We start from the raw sequence: 18,289 nt of genomic DNA, 5'->3' as shown, positions 1-18,289 counted from the left end.
AATTAGCTGGATGAGTGGAAGGAATGTCTCTGTTATGCTGCTATGACGTGAAATTCACAGGCACACACACACAAACACACACCCATGCACACACACACGCACGCACACAAATAAGAGTCTTTAAAAGTCCGTTTTAAGGGTACCATAGGCAAAGTGTCTGAGCATCAACCAACTCTGAAATAGAGGACACAGAATATGATACAGGGCAGTCATATGATGTGTCAAACTCTAGCCTCTGTAGAAGAGCAACAACCCACGAGTGCAATGGCTCCATGTCTATTTGATCTCCTTCTCACTTTGTAATGATTGCTTCGCGGAATGGAGGTTTAAAGCGTCTTGCACCAAGATTGACCGAGAAAGAAACTATCGCCATCCTTCTTCTTGGCGGACAAACGCTGGTTGTCAATGTTTTGTTTCTGATACATTTCGCATAAAACAATGACAACTATAATAGAGGCCTATATGAAAATTTATGGAAACACCAAGTCCACATAGCCTACAGATCTTTCAGCCAAAGAGAGGTCTCATTCATACATGGGTCTAATTTATAAGGCACCAAACCGGAGGAATATGGACTAAAACAGGAAGGGACTACATGGATTTGTCCAATAAGAAATGCACATTTCCGTCTTCTGTTGCAAAATGTTTTAAAATGTTTTCCATTGCATGCCCTAATGAATACAACCCAGTGGTAGGATGAGAGACACTCCAGCATGAGGAAGAACTATAGTTATAGTAACAGCCTGTCATCTGAGTCTGTCTTCTTCATATAGAAGTTACAGAGTTCACATACATGTTCTAGCCACATAGACACACCTGCATACACCCAGGCCAAACTACACAAAAGCTAGGTACTGAAACAAACACATGAAACAAAGAAGTCTGCAGCCTACAAAGTAAACAGGACAAAAGACAAAACAATGACTTCTCTAAGCCAGAAATAAATCATCTCACTAAACACAAAGACAGGGGTCCACCATTCTGAATAGCTGTTGATATTTTACCTTTGGCTTCTTCGACATGCTCGCCGTCCCAGACTGCCCGAGACACCTGTGTCGCTACCTCTCTGCTCCAACGCGACAGCGATGAATTATGGAAATCCCATGGATTTGTTCAGAGTACCATGACCCAGGGGTACAAGCAGCTGACGCCTTATATAAAAAAATTACCCAACCTATTTACCCTCAGTCAAAATGGAATTAAACGCTAAAAAAAAGTTAAGCTCTACTGACAAGTCGCTCTCTATTAAACCGATCGACCAATCCCAAAACTAAGGATGCTCTGCTGTCTGGCCAGTTAGCTTCCATAGCCAGGAAAGGAAAGGAGATTGTTGTCAGCCCCGGCAAGGTCTGTTCTCAGGAACGTCTTCAACTGGAAATTACACGCCTGTTGTTGACTGAGCCCATCTGAGGATCTCTGGGGCAGATACACACACACACACACACACACACACACACACACACACACACCACGGGGCCGGTGCCTCTGTGCAGTGTGCGTGAGCATACCCATACACACAAACACACACATGGAGCTAGGCAGCCGTGATAGACATCATCGGTGTCATGGTTCGCTCCAGGGTTTTTCTTCAGCTCCCTGGGAATTAGGCTTTAATTTGATAGTGTGACATCTGTCGCCTGGGCTGGACCTCAGGCTGACAGGCCGGCCTGTGCTCCCTTATTGCACACACACACACACACGTCTCGCATCTCTTACAGACACATCTCTCACAGTCTTTACACACACATCTCTCACAGTCTTCACACACACATCTTACACTCTCACCACACGCACACATCTCACTCCTTCATCACACAGATGTATCCCATCTAGGGCTGGGCGGTATACCATATTTTACGATATACCGGTGTTGTTGCACGGTCCGGTTTGGCTTTTTACTTGACCTTCTATAGCGGTATTTGAATGTTTGGTTTGTTAAACGTGTTAAGCCTTGCGTTCCGTCCATTTGTATAGTTTACACCCGCTACTTGAGTCATCCCTCTCTGCTCTCTCTCTCTCTCTCTCAACTAGCCCCGCCCCGTCACTCAAGGAGCGCATTTGTGGTTCCGCGGCCACGAGACACTTGCGTTCAGTCTGCATGGTCAACGCAGGACATGCAACAATGTCGATGACAACGATGACCTTTTCCACTTCTTAATGCTTCTTAATAATATCAATCCACAAAGTGGTATATAATCACACTATTAGTTTGTGGTACTTACATCTGCAAACAGCTAGTTTGTCTTTCCTTAGCAAGTTCTAGCTAAATCGTGCTAGACGCTAATCGACAGACCGACACTACCATCTGGAGCCCTATCCATGGCCCCGCCTGGCCTCCCTGGCCCTCGTTAGTGCTATTGATGTGGCTGGCCATCAGTGTTGGGTACCATCACATCACAGCATCTGTATTGTAACTATTATTCCGATTGCATCAGATAGAGATCCTTTAACTCACCATTTCATTGTGTACTGCATCAGGTCTGTCCATGAAGGTCAGGGTAACCGGTCCGAAATAACTTTTGTCATGAGGTAATAACGCAGTCTAGCGTTAGTAAGGGTTTGCTGGTCAGGTCAGTCAGTGAAAGGGTGCAGCCATAATTGATGGCTTGTTCTTTTGCTGTTGTTTTATCTGTGAATGCTCACCTGGAGTATCTGGCTCGATGGCGGATTTGATGATGATCCAACTATTGAAGATTGTACCTGATTCTATTGTAGATTTGTCCAGGTTGACTACTGTCGTCTATGGCCTAGGGATTCCACTGCCAACTTGATCAGACTCCACCCAATACTAGATTCAAATGTTACAGCACTGTTCCATATCATTCAGGTGCAGCACGAGGATAGAATGCAGAAAGCAGCATTTACACACCATATAGGTTTCCTCCCTCTAGAGGAAAACACACAAAATACACCAATGTTTATGCACACACTCACAATACGGTTCAGAGGGGAAAAGCACAGCAGGTAAGATTTACGTCATGAATCGTGTTCTGGAGGCAGCTCTGCAAGAGTGGTCACGAGCTGGCACAGCCACAAAGTCATAAAATCTGAACCTAATCCTAACTTAAACCTAACACTAACCTTAACCACACTGCTAACCCTAATACCCTGACTACACTGCTCGCTTCGGGGTGCGTGAGCGTTGCAAAATACATTTGAGGAATCTATATTATTCAATTATTGCACCCACACTGCTCGCGTGCGTCAACAAGCATCTGCGTTGCCAAGGGCTAAAATAGAAGTCCTTTCTATTTCTGACGCAGATCGCGCTGCATGTCCTGCGTCTCCCATCTCCTCATTTATAGAAACAGGTACCCACGTGCCATCTCCTCATTGGTTATACCCACGTGGGTGATTGAAAGACGAACTGTGTTGCCGGTTGTCGTGGTAATACCATGAAAGTTTAGATGCCAATCACCATATAAGTTCAAAGATGTAAAAGCCTGGAAGAAGGAAAAATGACTAAAAACGATTTGGTTGACCGTTTTATGTGTGGATTCATTGTTGGAGTAGAGGTCCTTGTGCATTTCAGGTAAAATAGCAACTCAATGTTTATAACCCAGGACAAATTAGCTAGCAACAGCAAGCTAGCTAAATAGGACAAATTAGCTAGCAAGTACAAGCTAACTAGCCATACATGTTGACCTGTCCCCAAATGAATGTCATTGGTTCAGAGTTTGATTTGATATTTCAACCTGATCGCGTTTGGTGTAGGGGGACAAAATAAATGTAATGGCTAACCCTAACCTTAAATTAACACCAAAAAGCACATTTTTGTTTTCATACATTTTTACAATATAGCCAATTTTGACTTTGCAGCTGGCACGTCTAACGGTTTTTGCTCAGTTCTGCCTCCAGAATGAGACTCATCTCAATAAATGTCAACCTGCGAAAAGCACACACAAGAGTGTGAACTAACATAATGATGTACCACAAAACAAGACTGCATGTCTTAAAGCATAAATCAGATGCTATACAGCTGGTCTAGCCTCAGGTTCCCTACATCTAACCTCTCCATATCATTTCACCCAGTTACAATTAATTGAGGTAATAATTATTTACATAATTGAAAAGATGAATGAGTGAGATTGAAGTTTTTGAGTTGAGATGGTGGTATCATAGCTATCTCTGCCTCATTATTGGCCTCCTGCGGAAACAGAGACAGGCAGAGAAATAGAGAAAGAAGCAGTGAGAGAGAGAGAGAGAGAGAGAGAGAGAGAGAGAGAGAGAGACAGAGAGAGAGAGACAGACAGACAGACAGACAGACAGACAGACAGACAGACAGACAGACAGACAGACAGACAGACAGACAGACATAGGTGAAGAGTCTGAGGAGAACAGAGATGCTCGTGGGTAACTGGGCACCAGACTAAGCCCCTCCCCATCTAGCTGATTTCATCTGAGCAAAACCACTCTCTCTCTCTCTCTCTTTCTCTCTCTCTAATCTCCCCTGATCCATCTGCACTGGCCCAGAGTCAGAAATGAAACACACTCCCCCACACACAAACATAATAGGCCTGACATACATAGTTTTGTAAATGCACATTCAGATAACAATTGTGCAAACCTACAAATACCGTGCAAGTACACATGCATACTTTGAGGACAATCACTACAGTGAATGGGCATCATTCAATAACAAGCATAGGAATTAGAGGTCGACCGATTATGATTTTTCAAACGCCGATAGCGATACCGATTATTGGAGGACCAAAAAAAGCCAATGCCAAATAATCGGACTATTTTTTAAATGTATTTGTAATAATGACAATTACAACAATACTGAATGAACATTTATTTTAACTTAATATAATACTTCAATAAAATCAATTTAGCCTCAAATAAATAATAAAACATGTTCAATTTGGTTTAAATAATGCAAAAACAAAGTGTTGGAGAAGAAAGTAAAAGTGTAATATGTGCACTTTTAAGAAAGCTAATGTTTAAGTTCCTTGCTCAGAACATGAGAACATATGAAAGCTGGTGGTTCCTTTTAACATATTCTCTTCAATATTCTTCAATATAGTCTTCAATATTCCCAGGTAAGAAGTTTTAGGTTGTAGTTATTATAGGAATTATAGGACTATTTCTCGCTATATGATTTGTATTTCATATACAGTACCTTTGACTATTGGATGTTCTTATAGGCACTTTAGTATTGCCAGTGTAACAGTATAGCTTCCGTCCCTCTCCTCGCTCCTACCTGGGCTCGAACCAGGAACACATCGACATCAGCCACCCTCGAAGCAGCGTTACCCATGCAGAGCAAGGGGAACAACTACTCCAAGTCTCAGAGCGAGTGACGTTTGAAACGCTATTAGCGCACACCTAACTAGCTAGCCATTTCACGTCAGTTACACCAGCCTCATCTCGGGAGTTGATAGGCTTGAAGTCATAAACAGCGCAATGCTTGAAGCACAGCGAAGAGCTGCTGGCAAAACGTACAAAAGTGCTGTTTGAATGAATGTTTACGCGCCTGCTGGTAAATCATCCCCCGTTTGGCAAAGTTGGCTGTCTTTGTAAGGAAGAAATAGTCTTCACACAGTTCGCAACGAGCCAGGCGGCCCAAACTGCTGCATATACCCTGACTCTGTTGCAAGAGAAGTGACACATTTTCCCTAATTAAAATAAATTAATGTTAGCAGGCAATATTAACTAAATGTGCAGGTTTAAAAATATATACTTGTGTATTGATTTTAAGAAAGGCATGGATGTTTATGGTTAGGTAGACTTTGGAGCAACGGCAGTCCTTTTTCGCGAATGAGCACCGCATCGATTATATACAACGCAGGACACGCTAGATAAACTAGTAATATCATCAACCATGTGTAGTTAACTAGTATTATGATTGAGTGATTGATGTTTTTTAAAAGATAAGTTTAATGCTAGGTATCAACTTACCTTGGCTTCTTACTGCATTCGCGTAACAGGCAGGCTCCTCGTGGAGTGCAATGTAAGGCAGGTGGTTAGAGCGTTGGACTAGTTAACCATAAGGTTGCAAGATTGAATCCCCGAGCTGACAAGGTAAAAGTCTGTCGTTCTGCCCCTGAACAAGGCAGTTAACCCACCGTTCCTAGGCCGTCATTGAAAATAAGAATGTGTTCTTAACTGACTTGCCTAGTTAAATAAAGGTGTAAAAAAATATATATATATATACCGATTTCCGATTGTTATGAAAACTTGAAATCGGCCCTAATTAATCGGCCATTCCGATTAATCGGTCGACCGCTAATAGGTATACGCACACGCCCAATACCTTCCCATTGTCCGTCCTGCAGACATGAACATTTTAAAATGACTTAAAGTCTACCTCAAAGCAATAATACCTGTAGTCTACCGCTTACCGAAAATACATAAAAAACCTGTGCTTCCAGAATGGCATTTCAATCACATGACTGGATTATTTATCATGGGGCTCATGGTAAACTTTCTGAGTCCCTCCCGGTTATACTCATCAGCTAATGGAGACAATGCTTTCCCCAGACAAACACACATGCATCTCCAACGTCACTGACTTTCAAGTTGACATGACATTATTATTTTTTTTACAACAAACATTGCTGTCATGAAAAGACAAAGTAATGGACTGATTGATTGTTATCTGGGCTTGGGCATGGCCAGATCTCATAAAGTGGGCATGTAGTAGTTATATAATTCCTAAATCGCTAAAGCCTCCCCTAAAATAGCCATCGGATGGCTCAGGAGAAAACTAAAACCACAGCTATCTATCCCAGGTTGCACTCCAGTCCTGCCACTATCAACTACCCCCAGGGTACCGGTGTGAATCTCAAGTTGTTTTTTCATTTTTTTTCAAATCAACTCCTTCAGATTAAGTCAAATCCGAAGATTACAGAAATGCTTGACAAATCCCCAAAACAAATGTTATTGTTGTTTGTCACTTTGTCATAACCCCAATCTGGGCTAGAAGATTGAAATAATGCCTATGTCAACTGCAGAATGATTTTTTTGTTCATTAGTACTCCATGCTTAGATAACAGCTGGCGACGAACGAACTGGACTAACATACAAACAATTTCAGCGACGGCGCTTTTTCAATTAGGTTAGGAAAATAAAAGCATAGAACTTCCTGTTCTGGAAGAAAACTATACGTGAATCATCTGCTTTCTGACGGTGTTAGAACACCTTTAAACATGATAGACTTCTGCCTTGGTGGAGGGAACGGCTCAACAAACATTAAACTCACAAATGCTGCTATTAGAATGAACACTCAATGAGCAACACTTTTCTGACAATCAATTCTGTCACAATTTACAATGAAATATCCATGTGTTCCTATTGCTATGAATCAATGTGATATCTGACAGAGCAAATGTAGAACAAGTGATTGTTCATGGGTTTGAAGAGCGCCTAGAGCGCCAAGTCAAAGCACAGAGGTAAGTAATGGGTAGGGTATCTTGCACCTCCATCCCCTTCCGCCCTCCCCTGAAAACGCCCTACATACCAGAGCACCGCCTGCACATACCCCACTTACCCAGGAGACATTTTTATTCTTGGGTGGTTTGAGCATGGCAACAGGAGCAGCCTGGCAGCATGGATGGAGAGAGGAGCCCCTCCTTAGCGGCTCTTAGCCCCACAGTAGGAGCAAGTTCGGCGGGCAGGTGAGAGCGGGACAGGGGGTAAGGGCCAAGGGGCCGCGGTGGAGCTCAGCCATGGGTCTTCTGCCCTCCGAACTGTCAAATTAAAATCCTCCTCGGCTCTAGACGACTCCAACATCTGTCAGGAGTGGCGGACACATCCGACCGCAGCACTGCAAACACACCCACAGGAAAAGAGGAAGAAGAAAGGCAAGTAGAAAACAAGGTGTCAACACCTTTCCGGTTCTCCAAGCAGCGCAATCGTCGCCATTGTCAAGACCTGAGAAAGTAGAGTGAATTCCCTCCAAAAGTTGTATCCACTTCTTCCTCTTCTTCCTCCTCCCGGTAGTCCAGAGTAACCTCCTGGACTGATTATGTATTCATGGCTGGTGATGAATATGCAACGCCCCAACCGGCAGGTTTATAACCCGCCCTCCTGCTGTACCGTAGCAAGTGTCCAATCGCTGAGCAGGTCCTTGCCGGTGGCTCCCACGGGTGGGCTTATGGAAGCATTAGGAGGAAAACACTGATTCTGCTGGTAACAGAGGGCGGAGTTATGAAGTTATCCTCAGACAGGCAGATCAGAGATCAGCATCACTCCCAGAGGGTGAGAGAGTCAAGAGAGCATCCGCTGGAATACCTGACCTGGTAACTCGCTATGGAAATCTACTGACAATTCTCTGTCTAGGTTTTTTCTCTGTCTAGGTTTTTCCTCTCCCTCTCCTACCTTGTGTTGCTGAAGCTCCTCGATCTCACATCTCTTTCTCTCCCACGTCAAACTTGTTTTCTCTCTCCCCCTTCCTCCATCCTTCTCTCCCCCCTCTCTCTAGGGTACTGTATGTGTTCTCGCCTGGCTGGTACCTGTTGCCAGGGCGCCCAAGCAGAGATAGGTACTCCGACAAGCCAATGGGGTGAGGGTAAACTAACTAGGAATGAGGTTTTATTCTGTTTTCTCTTATCATTCCCAACCCTTCAGCCTTTTCCTTTACTATCCTCTATCCACACAATTACACCCAGTCTCCCACTATCTGACCACGATCTCAACGTCTCTCCGTTTTTTACTCACTCTTACCCCTCTAACTCAATCTTGCCCGCCTCTCTCACTTTCACTCCTTCTCTTACTCAATAAACTTCTCTCATGCTCACAAGTTCTCTCACTCAACCTCCTGCCCCTCTCTTTCCATTTGCCGCCTGTCTATTTGTTTATACAACATGTCAATCCAGATCAACTGAAAAGATTGTGACTTAGTTTTGGAACTATCACTGCTGTTTTGATGCCGTTTTGAGGTAGGTAATTTATATTGGATAGGAATTGTTCTACAGTGGCATGCATGGACACACACACACACACACACACACACACACACACACACACGCACCTTCCAAACAACCTAGACCTACATAATCATGAACAAACAATTAACAGGTTCAGGTTCAGAATTAATGGTAGCCTTTACGTAACATTTTATGTAGCCCTAATACAATTCTAACGTCTGTCACTCGAATTAACTGTGCTCAAGTATCCATATGGGCTAATGACCGTCTCCTGGTGCGCGGAGGAGAGGGAAGAGAAGGAGAAGAGGGAGTCTTCTGCATCCCCACTCTTAATTGGATGCTAAGAAGCATCTGTTCCCTTTTTTACGAGACGCCTGACTTAGTGTGGATGCACAGGCGGTCTGAGGTGCCCGTTATTAAATTGGCATGGGCCGTGCCTGGCGCTCCCTAAGTGCGTAATGGTATCTTGATGATGGGCCATTTCTCTGTGTGTTTTATAGAGATGGGCTATATAGGTCGTCGACGCACAAGCCAGAGGGGGTGTCATATACAGTGGAGGAGTCAGTGTAGATGGCATGAAATGGAATTCAACTGAGTGGATTTAATTCAGCTCTGAAATTGGAATTGGGATCTGAATAGTGTATGTACTTTGCACTGTTCCGGTACTGACTTGATTGAACAAATGTGAGTATCAAGGTGGAGCAATGGAACAGTGGAGCCTCCATGATCTTTCAGGCATTTGATCAACACATAAGTGCACTCTCATAAATAAAGGTGCTATCTAGAACCTAAAAGGGTTACTCTGAGAAATCTTTGATGAACCCTTTTTTGGTTCCAGGTAGAACCCTTTTGAGTTCCATGTAGAACTCTTTCCACAGAGGGATCTACATGGAACCTCAAAACGTTCTACCTGGAACCAAAAAGGGTGCTACTGTACTTGGAACCAGACGAGGTTCTCCTATGTGGACAGGCGAAGAACCATTTTGGAACCCTTTCTTTTTTCTAAGAGCGTATACACCTCTATTTTGTCTGAAGATAGTCATCACACATTAACTTCCTATAGCCGACTGTATTCAGTTATGACACAGAGGTTCTTCATTCGCACCCAATACTAAAGGGGAATGAGTATTTATTGTAGATATTTATCTTGCCCATCGGCTCTGTTTGGATGTCATTGTTATGCTGGAAAATAGCCTACGGTTAATGAAAAGAATGTGTCAGAGCATTTGCTCTTAGTTTGCTCTCTCTGGTGACAGCACCAATCCAGCCTAACATGTGTCAGTAGTCAGAGACATGACTGAAATGAATTGGGTGATGAAAAGAACTGCATATGAATCATATGTTACCAACCAACAAGCATATCATCGATGTAGGATTGCAACATTCCGGTAATTTGTCCAAAATTCAGGTTTTCCAGAAATCATGGTTAGAGGATTCCGGATTTCCTTTTTTATTCCGTCTTGATTCCGGGAATGTTCCAATCAGGGATTGTGGAATACCTGGGATTTTTTTTTAAAGTTATGGGAATTTTGCAACCCTACTGCAGAACTCACAGAACTGAAAATGTCGTGTATACACACAAATATAAATGACGACAAGCACTTGTGACTATATTCTATACGGTTTTTTTTCCTAAGGAGAATCCATTTAAGGATGAGTTGCTAATGATATAAGAAAGAGAGGAAAGCTGTATTTTGATAGGAGCCTGACCAGACACCACCAGTATGCTGTTACACAAGTGAAGATCTTAAGCATCAATCGACAGTAGTGAAGGAGAGTGGTGCCACTTCACCATCTTCACTATTTCCAGGATAGGCCCTCCTCTCTTCCGCCAAAACAGGGGGAGGGGAGGGGGGCTATGCTGAATTTCTCAAATAAGAAAAGAATATACCTTTTTTCCCAAAACATTTTTGCTGCCGTGTGCACTAATGTATACAACCCAGCCCGGTGAGTGTTTTTAAACAGCAGTACCTAACTCCGTACAGATCTGTCTCTGATCACACCCACCACTGGGTCTCATTGAGATCAGTGTTTCCAGACCAGTGAGTTACGATACACACACAAGGCCTCCGCAGACGTATATCACAGTTTCCACTACTCCGAGGGCGAGATGACAGATTATGTAAAAAGCCTGTAAAAACCTGCGTGAAACTGAGATATTCCTGGGGTCTTCTTCTGTGGTCAATTAACCATCCCATTTTTCCGGACGTTTCCCTACCACTCTTGGGAATAGTGGAGGAACGTACATCCATTGCCAAGGAAACCCAGCTCCATACAAAGTGTCTGCTCTGGCCCGACGTTCCGGCTCTGGGCTCTCATCCCAACGCGTGGAAAACTGGGAATTCCAGGTCACACATTCGCCAGGGGAGATTATCTCACCACTAGCAGCTCAACTTTATGTTTCAGGGAAAAATAAAGTATTCCATGAAATGCTCTGACGCTTGTCTCGTGTCTCACTCTTTATTTGGTTCACTTTCATCACATACCCAGCCAATGTGACATACTTTGAAGAAAATGACTGCATCGTTTTAGTATAACCTCTTAAAAAGTGAAGAAACACTGGATTTCTTCCAGGAGTGGACGGTGAGTAGATAGATTCTATACTGACATGGACACACATAGAGTAGTGCATTGAATAGCAATACATCATGATCAAACAGCTTGCGCAACCACTGACCTTGCATACTCTTAAAAGGCACAAGCACACACACACCAAACCACCTACAGTACTAAACACCTCACACTTCCTGCAAAGACAGTAAGGGGTGGTGTCCCAGACACAGATTGAGCCTAGCCCTGGACAAATACGAACTTTCAATGGAGAATGCTTTTTAGTTCAGGTCTAGGCTTCATCCGTGTCCGGGAAACTGCCCCTATGGAGTTGTGTCTACTCTGTTGCTGCTACTACACTCACTGTGTTGCTAAACTCGTGCAACAGGCTACAGATCACAGGAGGTTGGGAGCACCTTAATTGGTGGAGGACGAGCTTGTGGTAGCGGCTGGAGCGGAGGAATGGTATCATTCCATTCGCTCCGTTCCAGATGTTATTGTGAGCCGTCCTCCCCTCAGCAGCCTCCGCTGCTACAAATGCACTACTCTCCGGTCCTGTTGCGTAACGGCAACCAGGAAAAGCAAACAAAATAAAGGGAGTTTGACCGGGCCTGCTGTCTTCAATTAGCCCCGTTTCCGTGCAGAGTGTCTAAGACCGCCCTGGCCCTTCCGTCTGCAACTTGTCAGTGTCAGACAAGAGTCCCATCCAGGCAAGGTCTCCCTTTTCGCGCTCCAAATTCCAACGCAAGCGTAATTGCGTTCCGCCCCATTTCGGACGTAAAACAGCGGTTTGGGCCTCCATATTGGAAACATGTGAGAGGAGTGACATAGAAAGAGCGGTGTGTCACGGAAGGAAGCAGTCTCGGAAGGTCAAAAGGCAGCTAGAATCACTTGAACATGCTCTTACCACACCATATACTGTAGTCTACAGTAGTAAAATAGCCATATATACACAAAAATACCAATCCATACATGCTTTATTCATGTCACTCTTCCACAAAGAACGTCTTTCTGCATTTTCAAAAGCATCCCACACACAGAGAGCTCTTGGTCCCTGCTCAGAGTGTCCAGCATGCCGTGTCATGAGTAGAACAACAGCCATCTCTCCAGCTGCACAGGGGCAGTAAGCCTAACCCCTGCAGCCTGCAGCCCTGCACTAATCCACTCATCATTCAGATTAAAAATCTGCTCTTTTGTAAGTGTTAATCCAGACCACGGCAACATGAGTGTGCGTCCCGGGCAGACGTGGCCAAAGTGACTTCAAATCAAATCCAATTGTATTTGTCGAAAGGCGCCGAATACAACAGGCGTAGGTCGACATTACAGTGAAATGCTTACCTACAAGCCCTTAACCAACAGTGCAGTTTTAAGAAAAATAAGTGTTAAGAAAGTATTTACTAAAATAAACTACGGTAAAAAAAATCTAATAAAAACATTTAATAAAAATAATAAAAAATAAAGAAGAATATTTTTTTAAATAACAAAGAATTAAGGAGCAACAATAAAATAACAGTAGCGAGGCTATATACAGGGGGGTACCGGTACAGAGTCAATGTGCGGACGCACAGTTTAGTCGAGGTAATTGAGGTAATATGTACATGTACTGTAGGTAGAGGTAAAGTGACAATGCATGGATATAAACAGGTCTGGGTAGACATTTGATGAGCTGTTCAGGAGTCTTATGGCTTGCGGGTAGAAGCTGTTAGGAAGCCTTTTGGACCTAGACTTGGCGCTCCGGTACCGCTTGCCGTGCGGTAGCAGAGAGAACAGTCTATGACTGGGGTGGCTGGAGTCTTTGGCAATGTTTAGGGCTTTCCTCTGACACCGCCTGGTATAGAGGTCCTAGACTTAAACAGAAACCACTGTGGAAGAGCGGTAAATGAGGATTTTTTGTTGTTGTCGTCGTCGCAGAGGATCATTTACAACCATTATGTCAGCTAAAAGACTTAAGTAGTCTGACATAGTAGCAGCTATAACAGCTGTACTGGCAGCATAATGCATGTGTTGTATGCTGATTGGACTAGTGTCATTTATCCATAGAAATGTATGTACAACCTCTATGGCTTCATCCCACATTATACCTATACTACGTAGTGACTAAATTATTCTAAATAGGGAATAGGGTGTCATTTGGGACAAAGACTATGTATCTCAGGGTTTTTTCGGGCTGTTTATGTCCAAACAGCCGTGTTGTTATGATTTTTGTTGTCTTTTGTTTTTTGCATTATTGTTTTCTGTTTTCCTTTGGTTTTCTCTTTTTTTTCTCTTTTGTTCATTTTGTTGGTTGTTGGTGAATTGGGGTGGGGGGCTTGGGGGATTGAATTATTTTATTTTTCTTGGGGGGGGGGTGACGACAGAGTGTGCGGGTGGGTGGGGGTTCTCGGATGGTTGAGGGGCAGCTCTTGGGGCTGATGGGTCGCTGGTTCGGTTTTGACCCTGTGGGAGATCTGTCGACGTGCCCTTGAGCGGGGCGTTGGCCCTGGTTGCATCTGTGGGTCCCTCTGGATGGGAGTCTGTCAGACGTCTAATGTGATGTAGATGTTGAGCGGCTTCACTGCAAGTTTGATGTTTGAGCCATTCAGATAGCATAAGCCATGGCACAATATTTAGAATACCAAGAAATGACGCTAAACAAAAATTTAAACGCAACAATGTTACAAGCATTTCACTACACCCGCAATAACATCTGCTAAATAGGCGTATGGTATGTAACCAATAAAATGTGATTATATTTGGTCAAAGATTTGTCAATCACCACCTTCCGGAGACACCTGAAACCCCACCTCTTTCAGGAATACCTAGGATAGGATAAAGAAATCCTTCTCACCCCCCTTAAAAGATTTAGATGCACTATTGTAAAGTGGCTGTTCCACTGGATGTCTTAAGGTGAACGCACCAATTTGGAAGTCGCTCTGGATAAGAGCGTCTGCTAAATGACTTAAATGTAAATGTAAAGATTTGACTGACTTACAGTTCATATATACATGACTGGGAATACAGATATCTTTAAAACGAAGATAGGGGTGTAGATCAAAAAAACAGTCAGTATCTGGTTTGACCACCATTTGCATCATGCAGCGCGACACATCTCCTTCGCATAGAGTTGACCCGGCTGTTGATTGTGGCCTGTGGAATGTTGTCCTACATCAATCCAGAGCATCCTAAACATGCTCAGTGGTTGACATGTCTGGCGGGTATGCAGAACATGGAAGAACTTGGACATTTTCAGCTTCCAGGAATTGTGTACAGATCCTTGCGACATGGGTCCGTGAACTATCATGCTAAAATACGAGGTGATCGTGGCGGATAAATGGCACGACAGTGGGCCTCAGGAACTCGTCACGGTTTCTATGTGCATTCAAATTGCCATCGATAAAATGCAGTTGTGTTCGTTGTCAGTAGCTTATGTCTGTCCACACCATAACCACACCGACACCATGGAGCACGCTGTTCACAACGTTGACATCAGCAAACCACTCGCCCACACGACACCATACATGCTGCCTTCTATGTGCCAGGTACAGTTGAAATCGGAATTCATCTGAGAAGAGCACACTTCTCCAGCGTGCCAGTGGCCATCGAAGGTGTGCATTTTCCAACTAAGGTTGGTTGTGACGCTAAACTGCAGTCAGGTCAAGACCTTGGTGAGGACGACGAGCATGCAGATGAGCTTCCCTGAGACGGTTTCTGACAGTTTGTGCAGCAATTCTTCGGTTATGCAGACCCACAGTTTCATGAGCTGTCTGGGTGGCTGGTCTCAAGAGGATCCCGCAGGTGAAGAAGCCGGATGTGGAGGTCAGGGGATGGCCTGGTTACACGTGGTCTGTGGTTGTGTGGTCAGTTGGACTTACTTCCAAATTCTCTAAAATGACATTGGAGGCGGGTTATGGTAGAGAAAAACATTAAATTCTCTGGCAACAGCTCTGATGGACATTCCTGCAGTCAGCATACCAATTACACGCTCCGTCAAAACTAGAGACAGCTGTGGCATTGTGTTGTGTGACAAAGCTGCACATTTGAGAGAGGCCTTTTATCGTCCCCAGCACAAGGTGCACCTGTGTAATAATCATGCTGTTTAATCAGCTTCTTGATATGCCACACCTGTCAGGTGGATGGATTATCTTGGCAAAGGAGAAATGCTCATTACAGTTTTTCTCAGTCGCTTTGGTGCATTTTTCACATCATCCCTAACATGTGCAAAATAATAAGTGCATTTCTCAGAACAATTTGTACAAATTGCAATATACAATAGATATGTTTCTAAAGCTAGTCAGTCACTAAAAATCCTTAGTATATCTCTCAAAAGTAAATATTCATGCCAATGATCATGTCAGTGTCATCAGAATGATAAGTCATTGAGTCATTGTTCACGAACAAGGTCGTCAAAATGTTTAGGCATGTTGTCAATGTAACTGTGTACTTTGACAGTATTACCTGATGTAAACTTAGGCTACAGTTTGGATGACAGCTACTGTATTGAAAATGCACAAGGCTGCACTTCTATGGCATATATCAATTTTAACAGTGCTATTTACTTATTACTGTATGTGGGTTATTGATTGAAAGACACTGGACAACCCAAGAGGCACAAAGGAAAAAAAACTAAATTAGAAAGAAACACCGGAAACCACCCCTAAGGCACAACTTTGCCTGCAGCACTGTTGTGCTGTCTCTACACATCCAGACGTTCCTGTCTGTCGACCCACATATTCTCATCCACATCACACCGGATATTTTCCCTTCCAATGCAACGTGGAAAGAATATTTTGGAATGCCTTATCCATCCTCTGCAGGCATCTACTGTGATGTCCTCACATGCTGCATCCATTGCAGCCAGCAGGGTCATCTGTGTGTGTGGCTGACGATCGTACACCTTCCACCTCCATGTTGAAAATAACTCCTCAATTGGATTAAGGAATGGTGAAGAAGGTGGGAGGAATTCTATGAGCATCCTCGGGTGGGTCACAAACCATTGCCATATGATGTTTGATCGATGGAAACTCACATTATCACAAATGACCATATACTTTGGCAAATCCTCTCTAAGCAGACCCCTCTCATCATCAGGGATGAGAGCCCTGTAGAGAGTCTCTAAAAAGTTGAGATAGATGCTGGGTGTTGTATGGCCCTATAAGGTGGATATGGGTTAGGACACCATGCTCCGAAATAGCAGCACACCCAGTGATGTTTCCTCCCCGTTGGCCTGGCAAATCCACAGTAGCTCTGTCACCGATGATATTCCGACCCCACCTTCTGCATTTGGTCAGGTTGAAGCCAGCCTCATCCACGTATACAAAGTTGTGAGAGGGTTCACTTGATTCCAACTCCATTATACGCTATATCCCAGAACACACAGTTGAATTTGTTTTGGTAAGGAAGAGTGACATAAAATGTACATATATTGCATGTTCCTTCCACAGCAATGGAAATGTGTGCAGTTTATGCTTACTGTACTATGTATCACTATAAAATGTTGCTGTAAAGTAGTTACATAGATATATGTTTTACCTGTACATACTGGTACCGTAGCTCCTTAACTCTGTCCTTATTCCTTTGGAATGGTACACGGTACAGCTGTTTCATACTCATCTGGTTTCTATGCAGCAACCTGTCGATGGTTGAGATGCGAACCGTATGTTTTCAAAGACATCGTTGTCTTCTATAATGGTCCTTTGTATTTCCCTGAGTCTCATGGCATTGTTTACTCGGACCATGGTGCAAATAGCCTCCTCCTGTTGAGGTGTGAAAAGGCGTCCTCTGCCACCGGTTTGAGGTAATCTTGCAGTCCTATGTGGGGAAATGCAGTGATGCATCGCACACTTTCACATAGACAAAAACTATGCGAACACACATTTTACTGTAAAACATACAGGTGGGTGCATGTAAGGTGCAGTATGTATCTGTATAGAGTATATTTCTGTATGCTGTGAAATACAAGTGGACTACTGTAATATGAAGCATTGTAGGAAGTATACAGTATACTGCTTATATACAGTAACAGTGCACTGTACATTGGTGGACATACCTGTTCTCTCTTCGAAACGTTTGAACTATTGAGGACACGGTTGATCTCCCAATATTCGGCTGCAGCCTTCGACCCGTCTCAGCCATTGTAAGGCCATGATTGACAACATGGTCTACAATAGTGGCCCTTATGTCATCAGATATGCGCCTACGTCCTCTTCTGCCTCTTCCTCTGTTTTGCCTTCCACCACGCATCCTTGCTCCTCTTCTTCTTCCTCTTGGGTGTTGACCCTGTTCATTTCCTGGTCCATCCATTATTGGAAAATTGCAACTCTGTTTTGTGGTCTGTCTATATATGCTTGCCAATTGATTCTTCATGAGATGCAACTTTGAGCAATTTAGACAACTGGTTGATTGTTGGTTGAACTAACACTTTACATTCCTTCATGAGTGAGGGTCAATTTCACCTGCACGATTCATCAATTCACGTTTTTGTACAAAAGGTCTAATAAAAATGTGTAAAACTATGCTTGACAGGTTATGACAAATAGTTCAACAATTTAGCATGTAATGGCTTATGCAAGGAACTAATGCCTAGATGTTTTGAGGGGTAAGACTATTCAACAGAGAACCATCTACTACATTTTGATCAACATGACATGAGCAATTGATAATGTGGAAAAAAGCTGACACTTGTACATTATCAATTGCAATTTGCTCAAAAGGAATAAGAAATTGCTTTAATGATGTGCACAAGTGACTAGATGATTTGGAATTTGTACAAGTAGTTTCAAGAATTGCACTTTTGATCTAAGAAATGCACCAAAGCGACTGAGAAAAACTGTAACAGGGGTGTAAACAAATTTGTGCCCAAATTGTTTGTATGAAAAACATGGGACTAACAC

The 18,289-nt window shown here is 43.4% G+C and overlaps 1 protein-coding gene across 8 annotated transcripts in view; it reads right to left on the bottom strand.

Moving 5' to 3' along the window:
• The window catches only part of cacnb2a (calcium channel, voltage-dependent, beta 2a), a 113,703-nt gene that overhangs the window by 78,474 nt on the left and 16,940 nt on the right, over window positions 1–18,289 (bottom strand). Inside the window, exon 1 of one of the 8 annotated variants that reach the window (XM_065019534.1) lies at window positions 7,493–7,950. The exons of the other annotated variants lie outside the window; for them this stretch is intronic. Within the exon in view, the coding sequence (XP_064875606.1) occupies window positions 7,493–7,528 (36 nt within the window). The 5' untranslated portion in view covers window positions 7,529–7,950. Of the gene's footprint in view, window positions 1–7,492; window positions 7,951–18,289 lie in introns of those variants that run through there. 8 annotated transcript variants of the gene reach the window in all.

Source organism: Oncorhynchus nerka, linkage group LG6, assembly GCF_034236695.1.
Source record: "Oncorhynchus nerka isolate Pitt River linkage group LG6, Oner_Uvic_2.0, whole genome shotgun sequence".
Taxonomy (NCBI): domain Eukaryota; kingdom Metazoa; phylum Chordata; class Actinopteri; order Salmoniformes; family Salmonidae; genus Oncorhynchus; species Oncorhynchus nerka.
This window is presented reverse-complemented; position numbering and strand designations above follow the sequence as displayed.